The sequence below is a fragment of the Loxodonta africana genome, chromosome 16 (genome assembly GCF_030014295.1).
Source record: "Loxodonta africana isolate mLoxAfr1 chromosome 16, mLoxAfr1.hap2, whole genome shotgun sequence".
NCBI lineage: Eukaryota > Metazoa > Chordata > Mammalia > Proboscidea > Elephantidae > Loxodonta > Loxodonta africana.
The window spans coordinates 42,296,354-42,323,055 of NC_087357.1; the positions used below are offsets into that span (position 1 = coordinate 42,296,354).

A 26,702-nucleotide genomic window follows, 5' to 3' on the forward strand; every position below is an offset into this window, starting at 1 on the left:
TTTTTACATCTGGCAGGCGTGTATTTCCTACTGGGAACTTTTCAATTGAATAAATAGGTTTTATGGAGCAATCATTTCATAAATAAAATCAACCATCTGGCAGAACTTTTTGAAGAAAAAAAATTTTTTTTATCAGCCTTTTTCTTAGTTACTGGTGTTTGTACTTTTCCCAGACATATAAAAATTCATTGGCTATAATTCCATACATATGACTTGTATTATACAGTTTACGTTGAGAACAGTAATGTATTCTAACGTTCAGGTGGGCTTGGCCTAGCCGTTGTCACTCTTAGGTAGCTAGTAGACTCTAGTGACCTCATTTCTTTTAGCAAAGCCCACTAGCCACTAGATATTACCTGTCCAAATGATAAAGTTTTTAGATGTGTAGAAATGAATATCAAACTTTTAGAATTTTTAAATTGTAATAAGATTCTTTGGTATTTAGTTAAAAATCTTTTATGTACAGACATCTAAATCTAGTTTAAAAAATGTATTAAAGGTTAAAATTATAAATTTCTAACATGATAATAATTTCTGAAATTATATAGAAATGAAATCTCTGGTTTCATGTACCCATTTGATAGATAAAACACAGTAGATTTCAATATGTCTTCCACTCAGTTTCTTGCCAATATTTTAAATCCATATTTATTGCCTAGAGGAAGTTATTCAAAGCTGTGAATTCATCAGAGATTGGTGAGCTGACCATTCTTCCTTTAGCAACAAAAGCTCTTTTTAGCTCTAGATAGCTTATTTAAGTACTCAGGAATTGAAAAACCAGGAAATCTTTCTTTTTCTAGTCCGTGAACTAACAACAGAGAAAGTTTAAGATTAAATAGTTATGTAACCTAATATTTTAAGTTATTCATGCCTGAAGTAGTCTAGTTGGGGATTGAGATATAGTTTATGAAGTATAAATAGTTTAAAGTGATATATGTATAGAAGACATTGTATTTTTGGAAAATCCTAAGGAGCCTACCACCCCAAAAATTCTACTACAACTTATAATTGAATTCATCACAATCATAGGTTATGAGGTCAGTATAAAAAAAGCAATTGCATTTACATATACTAGCAACAAAAAATGGGAAAAGTCAGTGAAAACAAATATTTGCAATCACAACGAAAAAGAAGATACTAATGAATGAATTTAACAAAAGATAAGCAAGACCTCCACAAAGAAAACTACAGAACACTGCCAAGGGAAATTCAAGAAGATCTAAATAAATGGAGAGATATACCATGTTCATAGATTGTAAGATTCAGTACTGTTAAGATGTCACTTCTCTCTAATCTGATTTGCAGGCTTAGTGCAATCACAGTTCAAATCCCTTCCTCCGTTTTTCCCTCCTTTCCTTACTCTCTCCCTATCTTCCTTGAAATTGGTAAACTGATTCCAAAACTTATATTAATATGCAGAGGTTAGCCAGAACACTCTTGGAAAAAAGACAAAAGTTGGAAGATTTCTGCCACCAGATTTTAGGATTTACTATAAAGCTACAGTGATTAAGACACTGTAGTATTGGCATTAGACAAAGAAATAGTGGAACAGGACAGAGAGTCCATAAATAGGCCCAAACATCTATGACCAATTGATTTTTTTTTTTTTTTTGACAAAAGCACCAACATAATTAAATGGAGAAAGGAAAGTCTTTTCAACAAATGGTACTGTTCACCAGCAACTGTATTATCCATATGTAAAAGTGGAAACTTGACCTTTGCTTCACACAACACACAAAAAATCAATTTGAGGTAGATTAAAAGCTAGAACTATAAAGCTTCTAGAAGAAAATATAGGAAAATACCTTCAAACCCTTGAGATGGCCAAAAATTTCTTAGAAAGAACACAAAAAGCAGTAACCCCTAAAGAAAAAACATTGATTAATTGGACTTCATCAGAATTAAAAACTTCTGCTTATAAGGTGATCTATGCATTTACTTAAAAGATTAAAATATATGGTATTAAAATACCCACAATCTATATTAACTTGTTTTGGACAAGTAAGACAGTCTAAACATTTGTATTTTCTTCAGTGTAGACTATATATTTGGAAAAATAACCTAATTCCTTTTGAATTTTATTATATACCTTTTAAAAACATTGCCTATCATCATGAGGATAAAGAGGTTTAAACTTAGTAATAGAACACACTATAAGCCCTTAAGTTTCCTTCAAGTGACTAGTTATGTGTGCTTTTGTCACCTACTATTCATGAGGTCTTGTATAGTTTACTTTATTTCTTCAACCAGTGTCTACTGAATAATTATTGTACAACTTCTGTGTTCACCATCTGGCAAAGGAATATGTGAACAGTTAACTTTATATAATGTCCTGAACACTGGCTGTCATTTAATGTCCTTGGATCTTGCCCATCTGTAAAAAATGGCGATAATTTATCTTTCTATCTGCTGCAAAATGATTTAGCAAAGTTGAAAAGTGCTGTACAAATACAAGGTAATGCTATTAAGATTGTATCATTCAATGAGCATGTGTTTTTTTTTTGCAAGAAAAAAAATCACGATTTAAATTATGTTCACATAATTCTTGCTGCTTTAGAGCCAGTAATTTGAGCCAGGCAACACTTTGTAGGAGTGAATTTGCAGGAACATACATTTTACTTTTGTTTAAATTGTACATTTCTAAATTTAATACCTTTTGCAATTATAGTTAAGTACCTCTTATTTTCTCTACCTTCACCTTTAAAGAAAAGCCATTTTTTCTCTACAGGCTTGGTCTCTGTGGCTGTTATCATTGTAACTGCAGCCACAGATCAGTGATACAGGGCAGAGCAGCCTGGGATAATAGTGCCAGCTGCCAGGCCAGACTGGGATTGCTTGGGGATAAGATTACCTTCTTTCATACTCACTGAGACAAGTTTGACAGGTAGGGAAATAGCAGAAACCTTCAGAACGAATGAAAGGAATCTTATAGGTCATTTAGGCTAACCTCTTTCAGGTATATATATTTTTTGTAATATCCCCAACCAATAGTTTACCTGCCTCAGCTTAAATTCCTCCAAGGACGAGGAACTCGTTAAGTATCAAGATAGCCAGTTCCAGTTGCTCGAAAGTTCTTTTGAATATTGAGATTTGACCTACAGGTTTAAAGGTGTTTATCTGTTACTACTCCATCATCATCACCATCTACCTCCCTTGATCCTATTATTTGGTGCTTGTTTTACCATACTAAACCTAAAAATATAGCTATTGAGTCTTTGCCACATGCCTTAAGTCATATATAAAGCAGTTCGTTTGGTAGTTGTTCTTGGTGAATCTATGCAGATCCTAGTGATAACTGTCTTGTTTAAGTGTGTGAAAACAGTTAATGTAGAATTTTGTCAGGGGTCAGTACCTAATCTACTGATTTTATGGTTTTTAGGCTCCACTCCTTTTTGTTTTTGAAAATCAGAGCATTTGTCTGTCTCCCATCTCTGTCTCCTCTCCTGTCCATCAGCATTTCTTGAAGGTTATGGACAGCGATCCTATTGTGATTGGTTAGTTGCCTAAACATCAGAGAATGTTACTCATCTGTGTTTGGAGATGTGAGCTCACTTGAATCAGTTGGTTGCTCACTCACCTACCTACCCTGACTCCAACTCTTTTTTTCTGTTGTTTGGTCCACTTTTACAATTTAAAGTCCCATGTTTCTTGTAGAGACCATGTAAATAAGAGAGGAGTAGTCCTTAGTCCTGTCATCTATTAACATAAATTTATAACATTTTGCTTTGGGTCATGTGTCCTATTAGTTCATGAGTTCCATCCAGGTTAGAACTGTGTTCTACTTGTCTTTCCCAGAATTCAGGCTGGTAAGGGCTTAGTAAAAGTTGATAGAATTCTACAAGTTTTTTGTTTTAATGTTTGAGTTTTTTTTTGTTGTTGTTGTTGTCAATGTTGAGAATATAAACAGCAAAACATATGCCAAATCAACAGTTTCTACATGTACAATTCAGTGACATTGATTACAGTCTCTGAGTTGTACAACTGTTCTCACCCTCCTGTTTTGAGTTGTTCCTTCTCCATTAAAATAAGCTCACTGCCCCCTGAGTTTCCTGTCTAATCTTTTGAGTTGCTATTGTCAGTTTGATCCCATCTAGATAGATCTTCAAAGAGCACAATGCTCAGAGAGAGACTTTTTTTTACTAGTAAAGCTAAACTATTGTTTGGGTTTTTTGGGGTTTTTTTGTGCTTTAGGTGAAAATTTAGATGGTGAATTAGTTTCTGATTCAATTTATACACAAATTGTTCTGTGACATTGGTTGCAATCCCCGTGATGTGTTGTCACTTTCTCCTTCCATACCCCGATTCCTCATTTCCATCTGTCCATTTTTCCTGTCCCTTCCTGCCTTCTTATCATTGCTTTTGGGCAAGTGTTGCCCTTTTGGACTCGTATACATGACTGAACTAAGGAACAAGTTCCTCGAGTGTGTTATTGTTTGTCTTATAGACCTAATTTTTGGCTGAAGGGTAAGCTTCGAAAGTGGCTTCAGTTCTGAGTGAAAGGGGTGTCCGGAGCCATAGTCAGGGGTTCTTCCAGTCTCTGTCAGACCAGTGAGTCTAGTGTTTTTATGAGGGGTGGGAATTTCAGTTTCATCCTACATTTTAATCCCACTCTGTCTGAGACCCTCTGTTGTGATCCCTGTCAGAGTAGTTGGCAGTGGTAGCCAGGCACCATCTAGTTGTTCTGGGCTCAGGCTGGTAGAAGCTGTGGAGCTTATGGTCCATTAGTCCTTTGCTCTGGATGGGATAGGACCAGTAGATGTATCTTAGATGGCCTCTCACAAGCTTTTAAGGCCACAGATGCTACTCACCAAAGTTAAATGTAGAACATTTTATTTATGAACTTTGTTATGCCAATTGTCCAAGGTGACACCCGCAACCATGGTCCCAAACCTTCGGCTACTTCAGTCCCTCAGGGTGTTTGGATGTGTCTTATTGTTTTAAGAAGGCTTCAGGGAATATTTTTGGCTTAAGACTTAAAGATTATCTCAGGGTAGTAGTTTCAGGGATTCATCTATCCTCCATGGCTTCAGAAAATCTGGAGTCCCTGAATTCTCCAAGTTTCTGGCTTAACCTTTCTTGCTTCCTTTTTACTTTAAGAAACCCTTTTAAAAAATAGTTTTTAGCATTTTTCATGAGCCTCAATTTCTTCAGCACTTTAGCCTTCCTGTCACTATTCTTTAAGTTTGATGTTTGAGTCTCATCAATAGTTTTTTCTTTTTTTTTTTTTTTTGCACCTTCTTCCTTCTTCTGTATGTATCTTCTGAAAATCTAATTTGATACCATGATATTGTGGACTTCTACCAATGGAATGATAGAGTTCATCTAGTTTGAACCTCCATTTAAAAAGTAATGAAACTGAAGCCTAGAGAGGATAAATTACTTGCCCAATTTAGATCTTGAGTGTGATTTTGGCCAGATCTCAAAGAAAGTGAGTCAGAGTCTCGACCAGAATCCAAGTTCCTGATTGCCAGATCCACGCCCTTTCCTCTGGTTCCCTTGAATTCATTACAGTTTACCTATGCAGCCTCTCCTCTTCCTTTGTATGTCATCTTCTTTGTTCTCTCTAAGGGATCATTTGCAAAAATCTCCTAAGATTCCATTCCTTAGGAACCATATTGCCTTTTAATGTCTGTAGTCAGAAGACCTATTATTTCCGAACAGGTCCCATCCAGCTCCAACAGCTGTTGATTCCCTCTGAGCATTCTAAATGTGCTGACCTGAAGTCGGGGGTCAGCATGCATTCTAGACCGCTGTTTTCCTTTACTCACTCTTGTCAGTTTCACTATAAAAAGAAAAGGTCATTTTTTCTGATATTCCTGAGGATTATTTTAGTACCATATCAGAAGTCAGCTTGTTGTGGGCAGAATTAAATATAGAATAACATTGCCTCCCTGTGTTTAAGAGAAAACTGTCATCAAAACAATTTTTTGGCATAATTAGATTGCCAAAAGATAGTCTAAAATGCTGCTGTCTGTGCCTGTTTTTCTTAACTGCAGCTAAGTGCACTGAAGCTGTCTACAGTTTTACTTTGATTATTGTGATTGGTCTTTTTCTCCTTTTCTCCTAATTCAAGCCCTCTTCCTTGTGCTTCCACACTCTGGTTCACAGATTTCTATATAGGTTTGACAAATGTATCCTCTGTACTGTTACTCCTCTTCCCTACCTTTATTTTATTTTTTTAAACACATTTTTCTGTTATGTATTTCAGCTTGAATTTCTTAACGATACAGTGACTCTTCATCTGCAAAGATATCTTTTTGTTAGGGCCATATTTGATATGTACCTAGTTTGATGAATTGTCTTCATCTACTTCATATTTACTTCGTTATAACATTTCAAACGTCGTTTATACACTTCACTTTGTTATACCAAAACCAAACCAAATCTGTTGCTGTCGAGTCGATTCCAACTCATAATGACCCTATAAGACAGAGCAGAACGGCCCCATAGGGTTTCCAAGGAGTGGCTGGTGGATTTGAGTTCATAAAGCATCTCTATTTTGATCACATTTATAGCGAACTTTTTGCCAAACTTTTTCATTTTGCTTATTTTTTTTGTAATCTTAATTTCTCCATTTTCATAGAAATTTGCCAACATTTTCCTTTGTAATGCCTTTCATGGAGACTTCTCTCTATAGAGATATAATGAATATAAATGTGAATATAAATTTCCATTCTTAAAAAAAAGACACTGTCCATACGCTCTCTACACATACGTCTCTAAAGGAATTCTCAGCATGCATTACTTCCTTCTGGATGTAATAACAGACATCTTTCATCTGCTAAACTGTGTGATTTCTATCTGTTTCTATATTTCTTCTTACTTAGCATGTTTTCTAGAACTGGTATTGGTCAGTGGCAGGAACACCTGGAGCTGGGAGATTAGTCGGTCATACCAAAAGATAGGTGAGTCAGATTGCTTAGGATATTTACCTAAAAGCAGATGATAAGAGCCAGTCAAGTCAGCCAGGTTGAGTATTTTCTGTAAATGAATAATAATAATAAATAGATGGTGGTTCAGACAACCAGGCGGTGAAGTTGGGGAGATCAACAAGGGGCAGGCATTTGGAGCATAGAGATTGTGATTCTGGAAATGGACGGGTGTTCAATAGCAAGGGAGTTTTGACTGCCTGTACTGGGCTTTCAGCTGTGAGGCTGACATTCAAAGGCTGGAACCAAACTTCAAGGAGGGTGAGTGAGAATAAGCAGGAACAGACATAGACCTAGTTATCTGAATTAGGACATAAGGGAAAAGTGGAACTTGTAACAGGACTGACTTTATGCCAAGCCATCCAGCTTTTCGGCCTAGAACTGCACAATCCACAAGATTCAAAATAGGGTTGGTCCCAGCCTAGGGTTGAGTCTTTGGTGGGTGTGTAATGATTCAAACTTTGATAATTAAAGGCAGCAGGGTCAGAGATGTCCCTGACAGTCCTTCACAGCGACAGTTTATAGAGTTCCACTGATATGTAGCTTCTTTTGCTTCTCTACTCCTGTAATCTTTTGTTCACTTAGCTTATGACATCATTTTGCCTTTACCTTCCCTCCCTGAACTTTTTTTTTTCCCCCATCTGACTTTTCGTTTGGGGCCATTTCTACGGTCCCATCAAAGAAAGTTTTTCATAAACTAGAAGATAGGCATTTCTTGGTATTATCCGCTTCTCCTCTAGCAGCAAGGACAATAATGGATATGTGGTAGATATATTTAATGCTAGCCTCTGGCAGGAAAAAACTATATAGCACAGACTTAGTAAGTAATAATAAAAGTTCCTTTGGTGTGTTTGTGATTTTTTTGATCTCTGGCTAAGCCAACAGTTTTCTTAGCCATTTCTATTTACTTTGGGCCTTAGCTGTTCCCAGGGAGGGAACAGCTTTTGTTTTGCTTTTTTAAGGACTGTTTTTCATTTGAACTTGCTCCATTTTTTCCCTTAACTTTTCTTTTTCATTTTAGTTAATAGCATACCTATAAGAATCTCTGCTGCAAGCACTTTTTCACACTAAAAATGATAGGCTATAACCAATGGATAGCAGGCACTACAATCAGAAACTTCTGTGCATAGATTGCCTGTCTATGCATCCATTGCATGTTTGGCTAAGCATTACAGGATTTGCTGGGTCTTAGAGGCCCAACACATTTTTGGATATTATTTATATCTCCATGAGTTAGATTCAATAAATTTATATGTACAACATGGGTTTACAGGTTTTTTGTTTGTTTTTGTTTTTTCATCTGTCTCTAGGGTTGCAATAGTTTCCAAATCTTTTGAAGGAAAAACTGATTGCACAGAAGAGTGGTATGGAACCCAGTACAAACAAGAAGCCATATCAGATGAAGTCATTAAGGTAGGGCTAACCCATCTGTGAATAAACCTGAGGCATGAGGGATGCAGAAAGACATGACCTCCTGGATCTACCATCTGAAGGCCCAGAGTGTGGACAGTGATGGCTCAGGATGTCTGTACCATCCTGAGAGGAGTGAGCCAGAGATGGAAAGCTGGAGCTTAGGTTTTTGGATGAAAAAGTGGCACTCTGGCCATCTTCTTGTGGGTGCGTGTGGGTGTATCTTTTGTTGTTGTTGTTGTCATCATTCTTGTTGGCTGTGTAGCTTTAAGATTGTGTCCTTTACTCATGGAAATAGAGCAGAAAGCCTTGTTCTGCCCAGACTAGTTAAACTCCAGTAATGGACATTCCTTAAATGTACCTGTGTAAGGACAATACAGAAAAGAAGAAGTAGTATAAGACAGCAAATCATCACTGGTACTTCAGGTATCTCTGACATAGTGTATGAGAATACCCATCTTCCTAAACTGTGAGGAAAGCTGATCTCCCATGAATTAGTGCTGGGTATGAAGTACCCCTGAAACAAGAGAGAACTTCCATTCACCAAACTTTAATCATGGCAAACCTACCCTGAATGGGAATTTTTAAAAACAAATGTATGTGGGATCTCATCAGTGAAATTTCTTGCAATGTGTTTCCTGTTTCATACTATTAAGCCATTTTGGAGACTTAAGCTGCCATTTGTAATATGGCCAACATCCTCTCCATCCCAGTGCCAAAAGACACAAAGGGATGAAAATAGAAGTGTGATCTGCAAAACTGTGCCACATCAGCTGGAGACCCAATTACTGAACTCAGAATTATTGGCATCGATAGTATTTTTATTTTTTTTTTTTTTAAATAATGAAAAGCCTTGTAAATTGGGACTCAATAGTCAATGGCCTGTGGTGTCCCACTTAGCTTTTGGAAATAGCCCATGGAAGAGATTCAACCCACAGGTTGTGTCAGCCCTGTCCCACAATCCAGACTTAAGTCTAACTTTGTCCTTAGCCTTGTGGTTGAATTACTAGCTCACTTGAAAGTTGACATGGTCATCTGGGAGAGGTATGGGCCAGGCCTTAAAAGACGCACTGAAGTGAATGAAGCCTCCTTTAGCCTGGCTTTCAGGCCATACACAGGAGTAATTTAGTATAGCTGAAAGTTTAACTTTTATATAAATGACCTGTTGAGCAGATATAAGAACATATTCCTGTATAGATTGTTCTTCATTCTTCCAAGAGCTAAAACAAATACGATCTTCATGTGAACTTCAGCCTCTCCGTGTGCCACAGTCTCAAATTGTTCCTTAACCTTAGATGATCATTTTGGATATGTGTATAGATGAAACATGGATAAATTAGTGCAAAACTTTCATTAGTACCAGAAAGCCCAACTCAGGTTTCATGAAAACCCATCAATAGATCTTGGTAAAGACCTCGTTATATATGAAGGAAAAGAATGCTGACTTTTATCCCCTTAATCTTTGCCTTGAAATTGAGCAAATTGACTGTTCTAAACTCTTGAATCAGACTCTAATTGCTTGTGTTTATATGTTTTTCACTATTTATCCAGAAATGGCAAAATGCCGACCTGAACGGAAAATTTAAACTTCCAACAAAGAATGAATTTATTCCCACAAATTTTGAGATTTTACCATTAGAAAAAGAAGCAACACCATACCCTGCTCTTATTAAGGTAACACATTAGAGTCATGGATTTTAAATTTGGGGGTACAGACTTAGTACATGGAAGGGACTAGGGAGATGGTTTCTTACATTTGGTATTATGTTGATTTGGGGGGCTCATATGCTAAGAGGTGACAGATAAAAGTTGCAGAAAAAATAACCAGAAGGAAAGAAGGCTTGAAATGTTAAAGCAAGCAAACAAACAAAACTACTAACCAACATAGAATCCAGGGGATTGTTTTCTGGGCCATTACCACAAGCCTGTCCAAAGGTAGCGGCCTCTTTTCTATATCCCCTGAAGACCCAGTATGAAAGTTGATTTATGCTATACCATTCAAGTTAGAGTTAAGAAAGAATCTCTAAAGCCTGGAAGAGTACATGTCCAAGGGAAGCTGTTGAATTTCCTGCCCTTGAAAACAATTCTCATGACAGAGTACCTATATGGAGTTAATGGAGTTAAAGGCAAGTGGGAAGGATGATAGAGAAGTTTGTTGTTTTTTTTCCTTTTTCAAAATGTTCTTTTCATGTTATTATTTCATGCCTTTGTTAGTTTGTTAACTGTGAATTATGCCTATGTTCATTATGGATCAGATTATTATGGGACATCCTTCTAAACTCTTGCAAGCCCTCCCTCACCACCATAGACACATCTTTCGTTTTCTTTTCTTCAGATGACCTAACACTCAGATTAATGCAATGAGACAAAAACCAGTGTTTAGGAACATCAAATTTAATTTATCTCAGACAGCTGGATATTAAGGAGACACCACTTTTCTTTAAAAATAACATTTTAGTGAGTTATATATTAAGTTACACAGAAAGTTGTTTACTTCTCTTGTTGTTGTTTGTTTGCTTGTTAGTTTTAAAAAGAAGCCTTTTCAGAATAAAGTAAGGAGAAAATTAAACCAGTTATGTATCTCTTGTCAGTTCCAAGGTAGACTCAAATGGACATCTAAGGCCAGTTTTAGAATAGCATTACTAGAGTAGAGAGTCAAGGTAATGGATTATTTGTTCAGCCTTGCTTGTGTTGTTCATTGCTGCATAACAAATTGTTCCAAAATTTAGCTCCTTAAAACCACGGATATTTATTATCTTATACCGTTTCTGAGGGTCAGGAATCCAGGATTGGCGTAGTTGGATAGTTCTGGCTCAGGGTGCCTCATGAGGTTGAGTCAAGCTGTCTGCTGGGGCCTTAGTCATCTGAAGGGTCAACTAGGGCAAGAGGATTCTCTTCCAAGTTCAATTGCGTGATTGTTAGCAGGCCTCAGTTCTTTACCATGTAGTCCTCTCCATAGAGTTGCTTGACATGGCTGCTGGCTTCCCAGAAAACAAGTGATCCAACAGAGAAAGTGAGTGACCAAGGATAGAAGCCACAACGTTTTTTATAATCTAATCTCAGAAATGTCATACCATCACTTCTGTCATATTATGCTGGGCCAGCATGGGAGGGACTACATAAGGGTGTGAATCTTAAGAGGCAGAGATTGTAGGGGGCCATCTTGGAGACTGATTACCACACCACCCTAAGGACTTCTGCATCTGTCTTCTAGTGCCCAGGAAGATGACAGACAGGAGAGTTGGTATTGGTTTCTTCAATCTGTCTCTTCCCTGACTGTTCCCACATCTCCCTTCCCCAGGGGAGATAGAAATGTGATTTTTCTCAGCTGGGATCAGCAGTTTTCTCTCTTTAATTTTCCACCTGGTGAGCCTCTGAGTATGCTTCAATGCTATGAGATGGCAGCCTCTCCAGAACAAAACTGTCAACCATTGCTTCTGTCCTTCTCCTTGTGAAAAATGATTCGATTGAACATTTTTGCTGAATATGCCCATATTTTCCTAACCAAATTGTTTCTCCATCACAGGACACAGCTATGAGCAAACTCTGGTTCAAACAAGATGATAAGTTTTTCTTGCCAAAGGCTTGTCTCAACTTTGAGTTTTTCAGGTATGTAAAATGAATGTAGCTACAAAGCTTCTTACGAAAATCAGCTTTTCTATTTCTAAAAGTTTCTGTGCTTCCTTGAGGATCCATGTCTAGAGATAAATGGAATTAGGATTATTTTGTTTAGACAAAGGAAGGCTGCTGCTCTCAGGGGATATTGTAAAAGCCAAGGTTTTAATTCCTTTTCCCTTCCATCGATGAGTACACTCTGCAGCTGAAATGATTTACGTAGCTATTAGGAGGACCTTCCTAAAGCTAAATCTTGAATGAGATATTCAAAATTTCGGAACATGAGGAGGTTATAGAGTTACCTGGAAGGCTTATTGAGGAAAGAATGAACTATTTGGGATGCTTTTTGTTTTGCTTTTGGCTTAGTATTCCTGGACCTTTCCCAGAAGAAGAGGTAGTTACTAAATGACCTTGAGTCTCTTCCAGCCCTTTAATTGACTGGAACCCTTAGCCATTGCTCTCTGTATTCCTGACTTGATAACTTAAAATTGATTGAATAAAAAAGATGTTTAGTAAAATTTATCACTAAAAAACTTCCATTGCAGTGATTTCTCGATGCAAATCTCCAGATCATCTGTCTCCTCTTGTTTTTGTTAGTGATAAAAGCGTATCACCCAATTTAATTTTGCTTTTTGGGTTTACACGTTATAAATTTTGTGTTTCTAAAATTCAGTGGTTTATGTGAAATAAACCCATTATCATGTAATAATATCCAATATGATTGCAACTTTTTCATTGAGAATTTTTATTAGATTGGAGTGACATGAAATTAAAGCTTTATTTTTTTGTATTTTAAGTGTTTTGGAAAAGGAAAAAAAGTATCTCTAAATTGAAAGTTAATATATTTTCACCAACAGGTATGTTGAAATTGTAGAGATGTGAGCATTGTGTTTTATAGCCTGAGATCCATGCATTATCTAGGGCTGCACTGAGGTTGTTAATTTTTTACCCCAGATGTGGGTTGTCAGGTTATGGCATATAGTTTTTGGGTAGAGTGGTATTGTTGACACTCTAAGCAGCTTGTCACTGCTTTCCTATGTGGCCTTTTAGGATTATGAATTTCTTCAAAATACCTTTTGAGAGGCCATTTGACAATTTTTTGTTCTTTAAACTGCTCCAACTCAGTTTAAAATGTCCGCCTCCCACCAGTCCCCTTCTCTGTAGTCTGGTCTTTCTGGACGTTACCACTGTTGGGTTTCTTATACATTCTTACAGAAATTTTCTCTCTCTGTGTCGTATATCCTTTTTAATTTTTCAGCAATGGGAGTATATTATATGTACCTCATTAGAGCTTTTAAAACCTTCTGAAACATATTTAAGTGTACAGTATCTGATTACAAAATAATGCGATTAAAAAAAAAATAACACATGAGCCAGAATTGAGGCATTCCAATTCTCTTTTAAAAGTTAGTCTAGGAGGCTTTCCGATTACACCAGTATAGCTGCCATGGATGGATATTTTAGGACCCTTCTTGGAGTTTTGCACCTGAGCCACATGGCTTTGAGCTCCAAGATTTGGCTTTTCTGGCCCTTCACCCCCACCTGAGAGAGGCACACAGATGTCCATGGGTCTGTTGCAGCTCTCCTGAGTTGATGATTTTGCTTTTGTGAGGCGTGCCTTAAGTTTATGAGCTGCTGCTTACCTAAAGAAGGAAACTGGTGATCATGTTGAAAAAATTAAATGACATATTTAAAAAAATTAAGTGGCAGAGCATTCATTTAGATTTCCAAGGGGGAAATGTTTGTACAGCTATAGAATTTTCTCTTTGATCTTAGTTTTTTAAATGGCTAAGCATTTTATCCCCGTTTTTGCCGTATTACCAACTTTGATAACAATTGCTGGCTTTGCTATCAGTACATTAGTTATATTTACTGTGTTACAGATAGAGTGAAACTTTTAATTTACTGCCAAACAAGCCAAGTAGGTACCTGCTTCAGGTCCTTTGCACTAGCTGTTTCCTCAGCCTGGAAAGTTCGTCCCCCAGACATCTCAGGGCTCACTTGCTTCCTTCAGGCCTGGAACCAATGTCAGCTTCTCAGAGAGGCCTTGATTGACCATCTTAAGTAGACTAGCAATCTTTCTTCCCCATCACCAACACCTCTTCCCTCCTTGTTCCCCTTACCCTACGTAATTTTTCTCCATAATGCTATCACAATCTGATATATCATATTTAAATTTGTCTGTTTATATTATCCGTCTCTTCCAAGTAGACTGTAAGCTCTGTGAGGTCAGGGACTTTGCCAGTTTTGTTCTGTCTTTATTCCCAGTGCCTAGAGAAGAGCCTGGCACTGTAAGAATGTAATACATTTTGAATAAATGAATGACCCTCTTACTTGCTTCTGATAAAGATAAGCGTTGCCATACGGTCAAATGAGTTGGTTGGTTGACTTGCATTTGAGTCCCAGCTCTGCTGCTGCCAGCCCAGGTGACATGGGGAAAATTATGTTTCTTATTTAGGCATGAAGATTTTAAATTAAATGATCTGTGTGGTCCTATTTAGCCTTAATCCAAAAAAACCATACCCATTGCCAAGCCAATTCCGACTCATAGCGACCCTATAGGACAGAGTAGAATTGCCCCGTAGGGTTTCCAAGGCTGTAATCTTTACGAAAGCCAACTGCCATGTCTTTCCCCCACCAAGTGGCTGGTGGGATGGAGCTCCTGACCTTTCTGTTGGCAGAAGAGCGCTTAACCACTACGCCACCAGGGCTCCTTAATTTAGCCTTTAAAAAAAAAAAAAAAAACCAAACCCAGTGCTGTCGAGTCAGGCTCTATAATTTATTTCCTTTCTCATTGTTATTCTTTCCCACTTAAATATTTCCCGATTTTAATTTTTTTTGTTTGTTTGTTTTTCTATTGTTATTCTTTCCCACTTAAATATTTCCCAATTTTAATATTTTTTCCTAGTTCTGCCTGCAGTTTTATGGTGGAAATTATCCATTATTTTACTGACAGTGCTCTAGCTTTGTTGGTTTGGGGGAAAACTCAAGGATAAGCTAACATTTTCACAGGTGTCTTCCACATCCATATGATCACAGCAACGAACTTTTTAATCTCACACTCCCATCCACCGTGGGTATGACTTACCTGTGGGAGGAAGAGGACATGCAAATGCTGTATCAGCTCTATCGGCCATGCCTCCTCCTGTTGGCCTAAACATAGACATGGGTTTTGACCTGTTCCCACTCCTGACCTGCCCTGCGTTTCTAACTTCTCACTTCTGCCTCATCATCTAGGGTAAGCAGTTCCTTCTCCCACCTCACCACCACCGGCACACATGATGTCTCTCGGGCTTCTTTTTCTGTCATCTTGGGTTTTTTCCTCATGAGAAGAAGCAACAGACTGAAGAATTTAACCTCTTCCTCAGGAAATTATATTAACCAGTGTTCTGTTTCTTGATCCAACTCAAAAGGCCACATTACATTGAGAAGTTATAAACCAGCTATTTTACTGTCAACATTTTCTTCCAGCCCATTTGCTTATGTGGACCCTTTGCACTGTAACATGGCCTATTTGTACCTTGAGCTCCTCAAAGACTCACTCAACGAGTATGCATATGCAGCAGAGCTAGCAGACTTGAGCTATGACCTCCAAAATACCATCTATGGGATGTATGTAAGTACCCATATCTTAGAGCCTTCCACTCATCAACATTTTTTATATTGATTTGCTGGAAGCGTTTTTGATTAAGGGTATGAGTTTAATTTATTTTCTTAACCTTTATGGCTAATCATATTTTCTCATCATTTAATTTTTAAGTTAGGCCTTATTCTAAGTATTCAGCAATATACCATTCATATTCAAATTTTCCTTGATTTCTTTCTCTCCTTGTTTTGGACCATCTTTCATCAGATTGTCATATTTTCCTCCTAAAACGAAATTGGCCCCTGATTTAACGTTTAGATCTCACCCATTCTGTATCTGAAGTCTTGCTCTCTGGCAAAAGGGAATGGAGTTTTCCAACCTTTGTAAAACATAAGGTTGGCTTATACTGTTTCCCTAGAAATTCAGATTATGAGGCTGCATATCCATACTCTTCGGTCATGTCATGTTTCTTCATTACCATGCCACTGCTTGAGGTATCAAAGCATTTCTTTTGTTTTTCTTTTGTTAGTCGCTACATTTATGCTGATCCTCTCCATTGCAACATGACATACCTGTTTATCAGGTTATTGAAGGATGATTTAAAAGAGTATACATATGCAGCACGCCTCTCAGGTTTGAGCTATGGCGTTGCATCAGGAATGAATGCAATACTTGTAAGTAAAATGAAAACCAAAGAAAAGGCACCACACCATTTAAGCGTTATGTTGAGCTTGGGAAAACTATTAACTTCCGCATTTTTAAACAAGAAGGTTGATGGTTTTTTACCTTGCATCTTTTTAATGATTGAAGAACTCAAACTAGTGTTAGTTCCACTAATGAATGATTCAGTAAAGTTTAGTGCACCTTGTGAACATGTATGTGTGCTACATTTATTTGCATGTTCTCAGCTTGAGATGTTTAATATATTAATCATGAAAGCATGCTGCTTTTTCATGCGTTTGAGTATACTAACATCTGTAAGTAAAAAGATACACACAATGATTGTCGTGGTGCTTGAATATATAAGCTTCCTTTATTTCTGCTGATAGTATTGCCAAGTTTCTGTGTTTGAATACACCTGACATTTTCATTTATTTTGTAGAATGCATCACTACTTTTAGGGTGATTTAAAATAAGCATTATTAATGCACCCCAAGCAATAACTAGACCCTTTCTCATGAACTGTTTGTGATATGTTTCCAAGCTTGCTTCTGTTTTGGTTCCAAATTAACATCCCTTCGATGGCACACATTCATCTTCACTTTTCTTAAAGATATTTTGTATGTTCTAGTAAAAATCACAATGAGAGCATGTGCTGTGTACTCCTTTTAAAATTCTCATCCTAAAGGTCTTAGGATATTTAAGTTTTGTTTGTTTTGCAGTGACTTTTTTTTTTTTTTCTTCACATAAATAAATCCTCCGGTAGCTTTTGTTTAATGTATAAGAATGTATGTAATCTAACCATTCTCAGAGTCTGGGAAATTTGAAGCCCAGAATCAAAATTAACTCCAAATAAAAAAAATAATAATTCGGTTTCTGGTTTTTGCCTTTGACTTTTAGTAGCAAATTATCATTAACATGAATGATTTTGTATTTGTGATGAAATGGGCTTCCTGTTATTGGTCTAGTCCCTGTAGTACTTGTGCTTTCTCAGCCACTGACCTTCGTTCCTGACGAGGTTTTTGTATGTCATTCTTCACAGATTAGGGGCTTTCACAGTATACTAGTTGCAGTGTACCCTTTCCTGCTGTGGGTACCACCATGTGGAAATATAATAACATAGGTATTCCCCACTTTTCAAAGCATTACACTTTCAGAAACTATCAGAGACTATTAAAAAAAAATTATTACACACTAATAATTCACTATTAGGACTGGTCCCCGGCTTATGAACAAGACCCGTTCTTAAGTCTTTCTCTAAGTTGAATTTGGAGGTAAATCGGAACAGGTACAGAGGGTTCTTACTTAACATCAGTTTGTCGAATGGTTGTTTTAGTATATAGCATGTATTTTACCTTTCTATGCATGTAAAGGAGCCCTGGTGGTGCAGTGGTAAAGAACTCGCTGCTAACCAAAACACTCCCAAACCGAGCAGTGTTTTCATGAGCATCATGAAGTGGTGCGTGAGTCTGTTACTAGCAACCACTGTAGTTAGCTCCAATTTTTAATATAATAGGCTTTATGGCAGTTCATTCTTAAGAGTTGCCTGTAAGCCAGACATTTTTAACTCTAGGACTTACTGTATTGTTTTAAGGCAAAATTCTGATGGTGCATACAATGTATCATTGCTACACATCGGCTTTTGCTATTTGCTTTTGGGATATCAACAGAGGTGAGAAGTATGGATCCTTACTGGGCAACATGGAATGAAAAAAGTGTCAAAATGCCATATAATACAAACTTGAAGCTGCCTGATTTCTGCAGGGGTGATTTTTAAAATCTTTAAGCATAAATAATTTTGGATGTGTGCAGTAGTTGCTAGGTAACACTCCCCTGTGATTTTTACCACACCCATAAAAACCTTAAGCCTACTTTTCATTAGAAATTCTTTCTGAAGAGAAAACACATTCTGTAGTTAATTTTGATTTAATAAGAACTTGAATTATGATGATATAGTGTGTGCAGCCATAGTTTGGTGTCAGGTAAGTTTGCCTACTATTGATTTTGTTTAGGAAAAGTGAAATTATGCTTTTGGGTATTACCTAATAAAAATGGTTAATGTTATCTTTCTAAGGCTAAACTATATTTGTGAGAAGTTAAATTAATTGAATTTCTTGTTTCATTTTTAATACACCTGACTTTGGAATTTTCTAGATGTTTAAAAATCAAGCTTAGTATGTTTATTTGGAAGTTGTTCCATGATATTTTTAGACCTTTAATACCTAACTTTTTCTGTAGCTTTCAGTGAAAGGTTACAATGACAAACAACCAATTTTGCTAAAGAAGATTATTGAGAAAATGGCTACCTTTGAGATTGATGAAAAAAGATTTGAAATTATCAAAGAAGCAGTAAGTTTGCTGGACTAATTTTTGTAATTTATAACTTTTTATTCATAAAGTAATATTATAAAATTTTTTTTAAAAGGAAGAAACGAAACATTCATAATCCTGTTGCATTCATCTCACCCTGTCTTTGTGAAATCTTGTATTCTACCCAGAAAGAAAGCTGTAAAGCTCTGATAGACACCTGGCCCTCTTCTCCATAGGCCCCAAGAGCTAAGGCAGTTGCAATACTGAGTTTTTAGAGAGAGAATTTAAGGTACACCTGGTGGCTGTCAGAGACTTCTTGAAGGTTTCATCCAGCCTCCATTTGATGAGAACACTTGATTCAGCAGAATGAGTTCTGCCCTACCATGATAAAACCTTGTCATATTAAGGCAGACTGTTTAGGCTTGATGAACCCTGGTGGCGTAGTGGTTAAGTGCTACAGCTGCTAACCAAAGGGTCGGCAGTTCAAATCCACCAGCTGCTCCTTGGAAACTCTATGGGGCAGTTCTACGCTGTCCTGTAGGGTCACTATGAGTCAGAATCGACTCGACGGCACTGGGTTTGGTTTGGTTTGTATCTTCTACTTAAATTTAACCCACGTTTGGCCCAGCAATGGAAGTATGCAACGGAGAGCTGCTCTTAAAGCCAAAATGGGATCTTCATCGTACACCATAAGAAATTAGCATCAGTTTTGAAATGAAGATCCAGTCTTCTTACACACACACACACATCCATGTTGTTTGCTTAGTAACACTATAGAGACTTGCAGAATTTATAGTGGAGAATCCGAGAATGACAAAAGATGGAGCCCCTGCAAAGCTGGGGATAGCTTTCAGAGAGATGAAGGACTTCCTAGTGGAAGTTGTTAGAGTACATGTCACACGCTAGGGGTGAAGCAGCAGTCTGGACAAAGAAGCAGCGTGCCCATTAGTTTAAATATCAGAGCGGTGGTAAGCCTTCATTCTTAGTTATATTCTTCAGAAAGGAGTAAATATTCCCACATCCTAGTAACGCATAATTTATACAAAATTAAGTTTGATTATAGCTGATCTTTTGAAGTAGCTTTTTAAAAAATTACAAAATGAACGAGCTCATGTCTCTCTTCACTAGTATATGCGATCTCTTAACAATTTTCGGGCTGAGCAGCCTCACCAGCATGCCATGTACTACCTCCGCTTGCTGATGACCGAAGTAGCCTGGACTAAAGACGAGTTAAAAGAAGCCCTGGATGGTGAGACTTGTTCCACTCAAAAGCCTAATGCTTTCTTCATTTCTTTTCTAGAATTGGTTTATCTGGCTATCAGATGTTTAGATAAAGTTTATATAATATTTTATAATAACAGTTCTATTTAAAGCCAGGTATGCACATTTTTTATGAAAACAATGGTAACCTTTGAAGTGGCTTTTGCATTCAGGCAGTTTTGTCACACTTGCTATTTTCAACCTGGACCCAGCAATTAGTTATTATTGTTCACAGATTCCTGCAGATGACTAAGTGTTCTTACCCAGGCACTTACCTCATTAATGTGAAGTTTTCAAAAAATGAAAAACGGGTTGAGCTTGAACTTCTGTCACACAGAAAGAGAGTGCTCAGGCATTTTTCCTGCCCTGGCATCTTTAGGTCTGTCCAGTTCAGTTAAAAACTAGGAAATGTGTAAAGCCTAAGGAGTTGTCTTTTCTTTCTTTCTTTTTTTTTTTTTTTCTATAAATCTAGTTTTCAGGAGTTTTGATTGGAAGTCCTAAACTCCTTGCAAGTGATTGTGTCTTTCTTATATCTTCTTTATTTAGTATCTGGTATGATATTATGCTCCCAGTGTGTGTCTGATGAATATCTATTGAATGAAATGAGATAACTTTCAGGGTTACTCTATTGCAAGAATGTAGACAGACTTCATCCTTTATTACTGTTCGATCGTTTTTACTTCCCAGTATTACTTCACCAGTTAATCTTCCTTCCTGCAAGCCCAGCAATAAGAATTAAAATGCAATTTTAAAAAAGAATACTGTTGGATTTTTAATCATCTTTTATGACAAGTCCCTACTTATTATGTAATACTATGCTTTTGATGTCTTCAGAGACAAATCAAGAGCAAAATATTAAAAATCCTTACTTAATTGGTGACCTCAGGCATTGGGTAGGAGTGTATATTATAGAATTCGTTAACTAGAGCAGATACTCTTTTTAAAATATGGTAAAACAAATGTAATAAAAAATTTGCCATTTTAACCATTTTTAAGTACAGTTCAGTGACATTACATTTGTCATATTGTACAACCATCACCACTATTTCCAAGAGTTTTCCATCACCCTAAACAGAAACTGGGTACCCCTTAAGCAATAACTCTCCATTCCCTCCACCCCCAACCCCTGTAACCACTAATAAACATTTGTCTTTGTGCATTTACCTATTCTAGATATTTCAAACAGATGCATTTTTAATCTGGATAGCTAATATAATTTTCTTCGCAAAAAATTTTATATGGTTAAAAGAATTTTACCCTTTTAAAAAATACTAAATAATTGATTTTAAATATGTCGTCAAGAAACCGAACCAGCATTCAGCTTGATCAAAAAGCAGGGATGTCTGGTTTTTTCCCGTTTGTTAGAATCTGGGTCAGATGGCATGTGAATTTTAAGCAGAGTAAGCTCTAAAATGAACGCTATCTCATAGGCATGTGAAGCCTTCCTAAAATGTGCTTTATAAAAAGAAAGTCAGCACTTTTCAATGCTTGTAAATTCTCTGCTGTAATAAATAACCATTCTGTTTTGATATATACCTTCATGCTATAAACCAGTAATGCTGAGGTGGCTTAATTTGGAGACAACTCAGTGTGAGGGACTGGCAACTCTGTGACCCACTAAGTCAGTCAGCTCTCCAGGTGCCTCTCCAGGTGCCTCGGTGGCAAGAGCCTCGGAGTTCACTGTGGCCCAACAGCATTTAGTGACTGCTGCTCTGCACCAGGTGCTGGAATCCAGGTGCTTGAGATTTGACACGATTAATTAGATGGCGTTTCTTGGGTCAAGGACCTCTACTAGTCTAGTGGAGAAGCATAAATGTAAACAGATCATCTCAATAGAAGTGAGAGGTAAGTGTTGTGATAGAAGTCAGCTGAGAGCGTTGAGGTCACCTAGCGGAGAGGCTCCTAAGGAGCACTAAGGCTCCAGTGGAGTGTACTCTGGAATTAGTCACACCAAGGATCAGATCTCAGCTTTGCAACTTACTAGCTTGATGACTTTGGACAAGAAACTCAAATTTTATTAATTTCAGTTTTCCTTTAAAATGGATATAATAGTAAATAGTTTATAAAATGGAAACCCTAGTGGTGTAGTAGTTAAGTGCTACGGCTGCTAACCAAAAGGTCTGCAGTTCGAATCCACCAGGCACTCCTTGGAAACTCTGTGGGGCAGTTATACTCTGTCCTATAGGGTTGTTATGAGTTGGAACAACTTGACGGCACCAGGTTTGATTTTTTTGGTTTAGTTTATAAAATATAAGATAATATCTACCTGACCCATGATAAACCCTTGTTAAAAGTTGATTGCCGTGGGAAAGGGGGAATTATTGCCTAAGGGGCACTGATGGAAAAATTTGGAAACAGATAGTGGTGATGGTTATACACCATGATGAATATAATTGATGTCACTGAATTATACATGTAAGAAATGTTGAAATGGCAAATGTTTTGTTACATATATTTTTACCACCAAAAAAAAAAAAAAGTTAATTCCCCTTTCTCTCCTTGAATTTTACCCACTAATTTTAGCATCCATCGATGGATCTTGCCCATAGCAATTATTACAGTGGTAATAAAAAAGAGAAGAGACAATTCCTCCTTATAGAAGAATTAAATTAGTAAATGTAAAAGGATTTGAGGGAAACAGGAAAGTCGCCTTCGAGTGCCATAGTAATAATTGCTACAGGTAGTATCCACCAATAGATGCTAAAATTAGCGGTTAAAATTTGATAGGCAGGATATTTGCATAGTCTCAAAGTATTTCCCCTAAAACAAGTGTTTTTTAATTACAGTGGGAAAAATGGGCATCAAAGGACAGGTGGGCTTTTCAGAATTGCTTATAGAAGAAACGTTTTGAGTTATTCAGTTATAACCAAAACAGTCAATCTTCAGTGAAGAAATCTGGCACATACCGCCTCAACCAAGTGATCAGTGTTAACGTCACCAGTACTACAACATGTCAGCTTCGCGTGTCCCATGATACGGTGCACTAAGAAGAGCGCCTCACCTCTGTGGTATTCTTTCTAGTAATAACGTAAGCTCAATTTAATCATGATAAAACACTAGACAAACCCAAATAAGGGACATTCTGTAAAATAACTGTGGTACTCTTCAAAAGTCAAAAGGTCATGAAAGAATGGGGACTGTCACAGATTGGAGGAGACTAAAAGTGTAAGCCTGAAATTACCTCAAAAAGTTGGGGGAAAAAAACAAACCAAAAAAAAAAAAACACCTCATATCTAGAGCTTACTATTTCTTACACCTTTACAGATGTTACCCTCCCTCGCCTTAAGGCATTCATACCTCAGCTTCTGTCCCGGTTGCACATTGAAGCCCTTCTCCATGGAAACATAACAAAGCAGGTGGGTGGTGTGTTTATTTTATGTGTAGTTTCAGTGATCTCTTATGAATCAGTGCAAGAAACCTTCCCCCTGATCTGTCTTAAGACCGTTAGCCAGCACAGTGTGATTATAAGCACATTAGAGTTACCAGCCTTCTGTGCTCTGTGGAGGAAGGCAGGAGAGGGCACAGGGGAGTAGAATGATGGTGGTTAACCGCGGACCTGTATTCATGGCTGCCTCCTCTGCTGTTGCCTATCCTGTACAATCGTTGGAGAAGATGGGAATAGTTATCTCTGCTATGTATAGGTGGCAGGACTGGGTAGCAAATAAGAGTGCATACTGAGGAATCAAACAGTCCAAATTCAAATTCTGACTCTACTACATACTAGAAATGTAATCTGAAGATGTCTATGGTCAATTTCCTTACCTGTAAAGTTAGATTATAGTAGCACCTACATCTTGGGTTATAAGGATTAAGTTAAATAGTACATACAAAGTGCTTGGCACATGGAAAGCACTCCTGAGTTCTCATGGCACTCTGTCTCAGGAACCCACACTCTCCCTCCAAAACAATATACCCAAGGTCAGATGCTAATAACTGATAGAGACAGGTTTTTTTACCAAGGTCAGTTTTACTCACAATAATTCACCTCGTTGGTTATGCTAAGACCCCAAGTATCTACTGTCCACTGGGGACCAAGTTTCCATCACCAATACCTCTCCAGCTGTGCAATGGCTTTTTCCCAGCATCAAGATCAGTGTTGATGATTGTATCTCTGCTTCTCTTTATTACCACCATATTGACTATATTGCAAATTGACTATGTTAACAGATTCAATTTTTATCCATTTGAATGGGATCAAATGTATTAAACTAGAATTTGAAAACCCGTTTTTATGATTGACTAGGCTTTTTTATTTCACAAGTATGTTGTTTTCATATTGCATAGACTACCATCCAGCAAAATGTTTTTATTTTCACATACCAAATATGTTTGTGTTTTTGTAATGTACTGTGACATATCTTTCTCCCCAGGCTGCCTTAGGAATTATGCAAATGGTTGAAGACACTCTTATTGAACATGCTCATACCAAACCTCTTCTTCCAAGTCAGCTGGTTCGATATAGAGAAGTTCAACTCCCTGACAGTAAGTTGAAATGCTCTACTTTGACATATTATCATGGGTGACTACAGATAGGCTGAATTCACTTGGTTGTCAATGTATAGAGATCCACAGGGATCCTCTACTATTTATAGAAGTATAGTTAGAGAATTCTGTCAGAAAATCTTCCGGTGGGAGTATCAGAAAGGTGAAATTGGAGGTAGGCAATTATTTAGAAGAGAATGATACTAGAATTGACTGGCACTTGAGTATAAAGGAATGAAGAAGTGATAATATCACAAAGCTAAAGAAATATTGGCTAGAAGCATAAACTAAAATTTATTTATAAAAAACGGAAATAGGGATCATAACGTAGAATCTGAAGTCCATAGGAGTCTTTGACAGAAATAGTTTTAGGAAAGCCACAGGTACAGATCACAACATGCATTCTTTGCATGTATATTTTTATAAGGAATTAACATAATTGATAATAATATATTGAGATTTGCAATGTTGGGTTACTTTTACATTCACAATGGTTTCTTTTAATGTAAAAACTTACTAAGCAATATTTTCAGTATTGTTCAAAACTGTATGGTGGGACTGTATTTGACCAGTAATCAGAAAGAATCATTAGTTTTTTTAGCCATCTTCTAAATAATTGCCTGCCTCCGATTTCACCTTTCTGACACTCCCACCGGAAGATTTTCTGACAGAATTCTCTCTCTCTAACTATACTTCTATAAGAGGATCCCTGTGGATCTCTATACATTGATATCCAAATTCATTTGTTAGCTATTCCTCACACATGCCTCACCGGTGGTTTTTTTTCCCCTAGCTATTTCATCCTCTTTTATTTCATCCTCTTGAAGTAGTGTTCATCTTTCCAGACTCATCTTAGAGCAAGCTATCTACTCGCCTAAACTTTCTATAACTCCCAGCTACAAGTAGTTGCTCCCTCTTCTAAACTTTCAGCAGTTTTTCTGAACCTCTCTGTCTAATTAACTAGTGCTGTTTTTTTGTGTGTGTTATAACAGAAATACCACAAGCGGATGGCTTTAACAAACAGAAATTTATTTTCTCACAGTTTAGGAGGCTAGAAGTCTGAATTCAGGATGCCTGCTCTAGGGGAGGGTTTTCTTTGTCAGCTCTCGGGGAAGGTCCTTGTGTCTTCAGCTTCTGTTTCCTGGTTCCTTGGAGATCTCCACGTGGCTTGGTATCTGTCTTCCCCCATCTCTGCTTGCTTAATCTGCTTCTTAAATATCTTGTAAGAAATTGACTCAAAACACAGCCTACACTAATCCTGTCTCATTAACATAACAAAGACAGCCCATTCCCAAATGGAATTATAACCACAGACATAGAAGTTAGGATCCACAACACATATTTTGGGGGATACCATTCAATCTATAACTCTCTCCCTATTTAAGCTATTTAGCACTTCTACCTTTACATTGGGATTGAAGTACATTTCCATCTTTCTGATTTAGCCAACTGATCAGTTATGTCTTAAATAGTCCTTGACTTAACTCTCCGTGGGGCAGCATTTACAATTTAAAAGGAAAAATTTAAGGCATTGTGAAGGAGAAGACATTTGGGGGTATGAATGCAAAGGCTGGAGGTGGGGTGGGGAGGGACTTACAGCCCATGTTCCCCTCCCTCTTCTTAGGGCCGCCAGTGTACATTAGAAAATTTGACTGTTGGTCAAACTTGGACCTGGTCAGAAAAGTGAAATAGATGAAATCCAACACCAGGCTTCTCTGCCTCCCTTTATCTTTGATGTCTAAATTACTATCTGTAAGAGTGAGCAAACATATCGTTACAAATATGTCAGAGAAATTTTGTGAGACTTATTATATACTAAATAAATGCTAAGCTGTATGTATGTGCCTAGTCACATTTATTACTCATGAAATAAAGATATTGACTCATAAAACATGATCATCTATTTATAACTTTGATAAAATATTTTATCAACAGATCTGAGTTTTGGTCTCAGTTCTCCACTAGCCAACTTTGTGTTCTTGTACAAGTTGCCCCCACTTCTCAGGTTCTTGGCTTCCTCAACTTTAAATGAGATGTTGGACTGAGTTAACTCTAAGCATTTTACACATACCGCTCTATTTCTGGAAACCCTGGTGGCACAGTGGTTAAGTGCTACGGCTGCCAACCAAGGGGTTGGCAGTTCGAACCTGCCAGGAGCTCCTTGGAAATTCTGTGGTGCAGTTCTACTCTGTCCTATATAGGGTCGCTATGAGTCAGAATCAACTTGACAGCAGTGGGTTTGCTCTATTTGTGAAATGACGTGGATGTGGATAAACAATATTGGAAATAGAATGCTAAATAGAAACACTAGATACTGAAGGCACAACTAGTAATTTTTTTTTTTTTTTTGTGTGTAGTTAAAACACAGGTGGGTATTTCTTTTGAAGTTTTTACATGTGTTAGCCAGTTCTAATCTAATACATATACTGTGTTGTACATTTTATTAACTA

General features: G+C 37.3%; 1 protein-coding gene across 2 annotated transcripts in view; it reads left to right on the top strand.

The window, feature by feature from the left end:
• Positions 1-26,702, top strand: part of IDE (insulin degrading enzyme) — a 113,867-nt gene that overhangs the window by 74,238 nt on the left and 12,927 nt on the right. Inside the window, exons 12-19 of one of the 2 annotated variants that reach the window (XM_023546922.2) lie at positions 8,240-8,342; positions 9,891-10,013; positions 11,866-11,948; positions 16,070-16,214; positions 18,439-18,549; positions 19,639-19,759; positions 23,035-23,126; positions 24,141-24,252. In XM_023546922.2, the coding sequence (XP_023402690.1) occupies positions 8,240-8,342; positions 9,891-10,013; positions 11,866-11,948; positions 16,070-16,214; positions 18,439-18,549; positions 19,639-19,759; positions 23,035-23,126; positions 24,141-24,252 (890 nt within the window). Of the gene's footprint in view, positions 1-8,239; positions 8,343-9,890; positions 10,014-11,865; positions 11,949-15,425; positions 15,571-16,069; positions 16,215-18,438; positions 18,550-19,638; positions 19,760-23,034; positions 23,127-24,140; positions 24,253-26,702 lie in introns of both variants that reach the window. The other variant, XM_003409234.4, reaches the window with a different exon arrangement.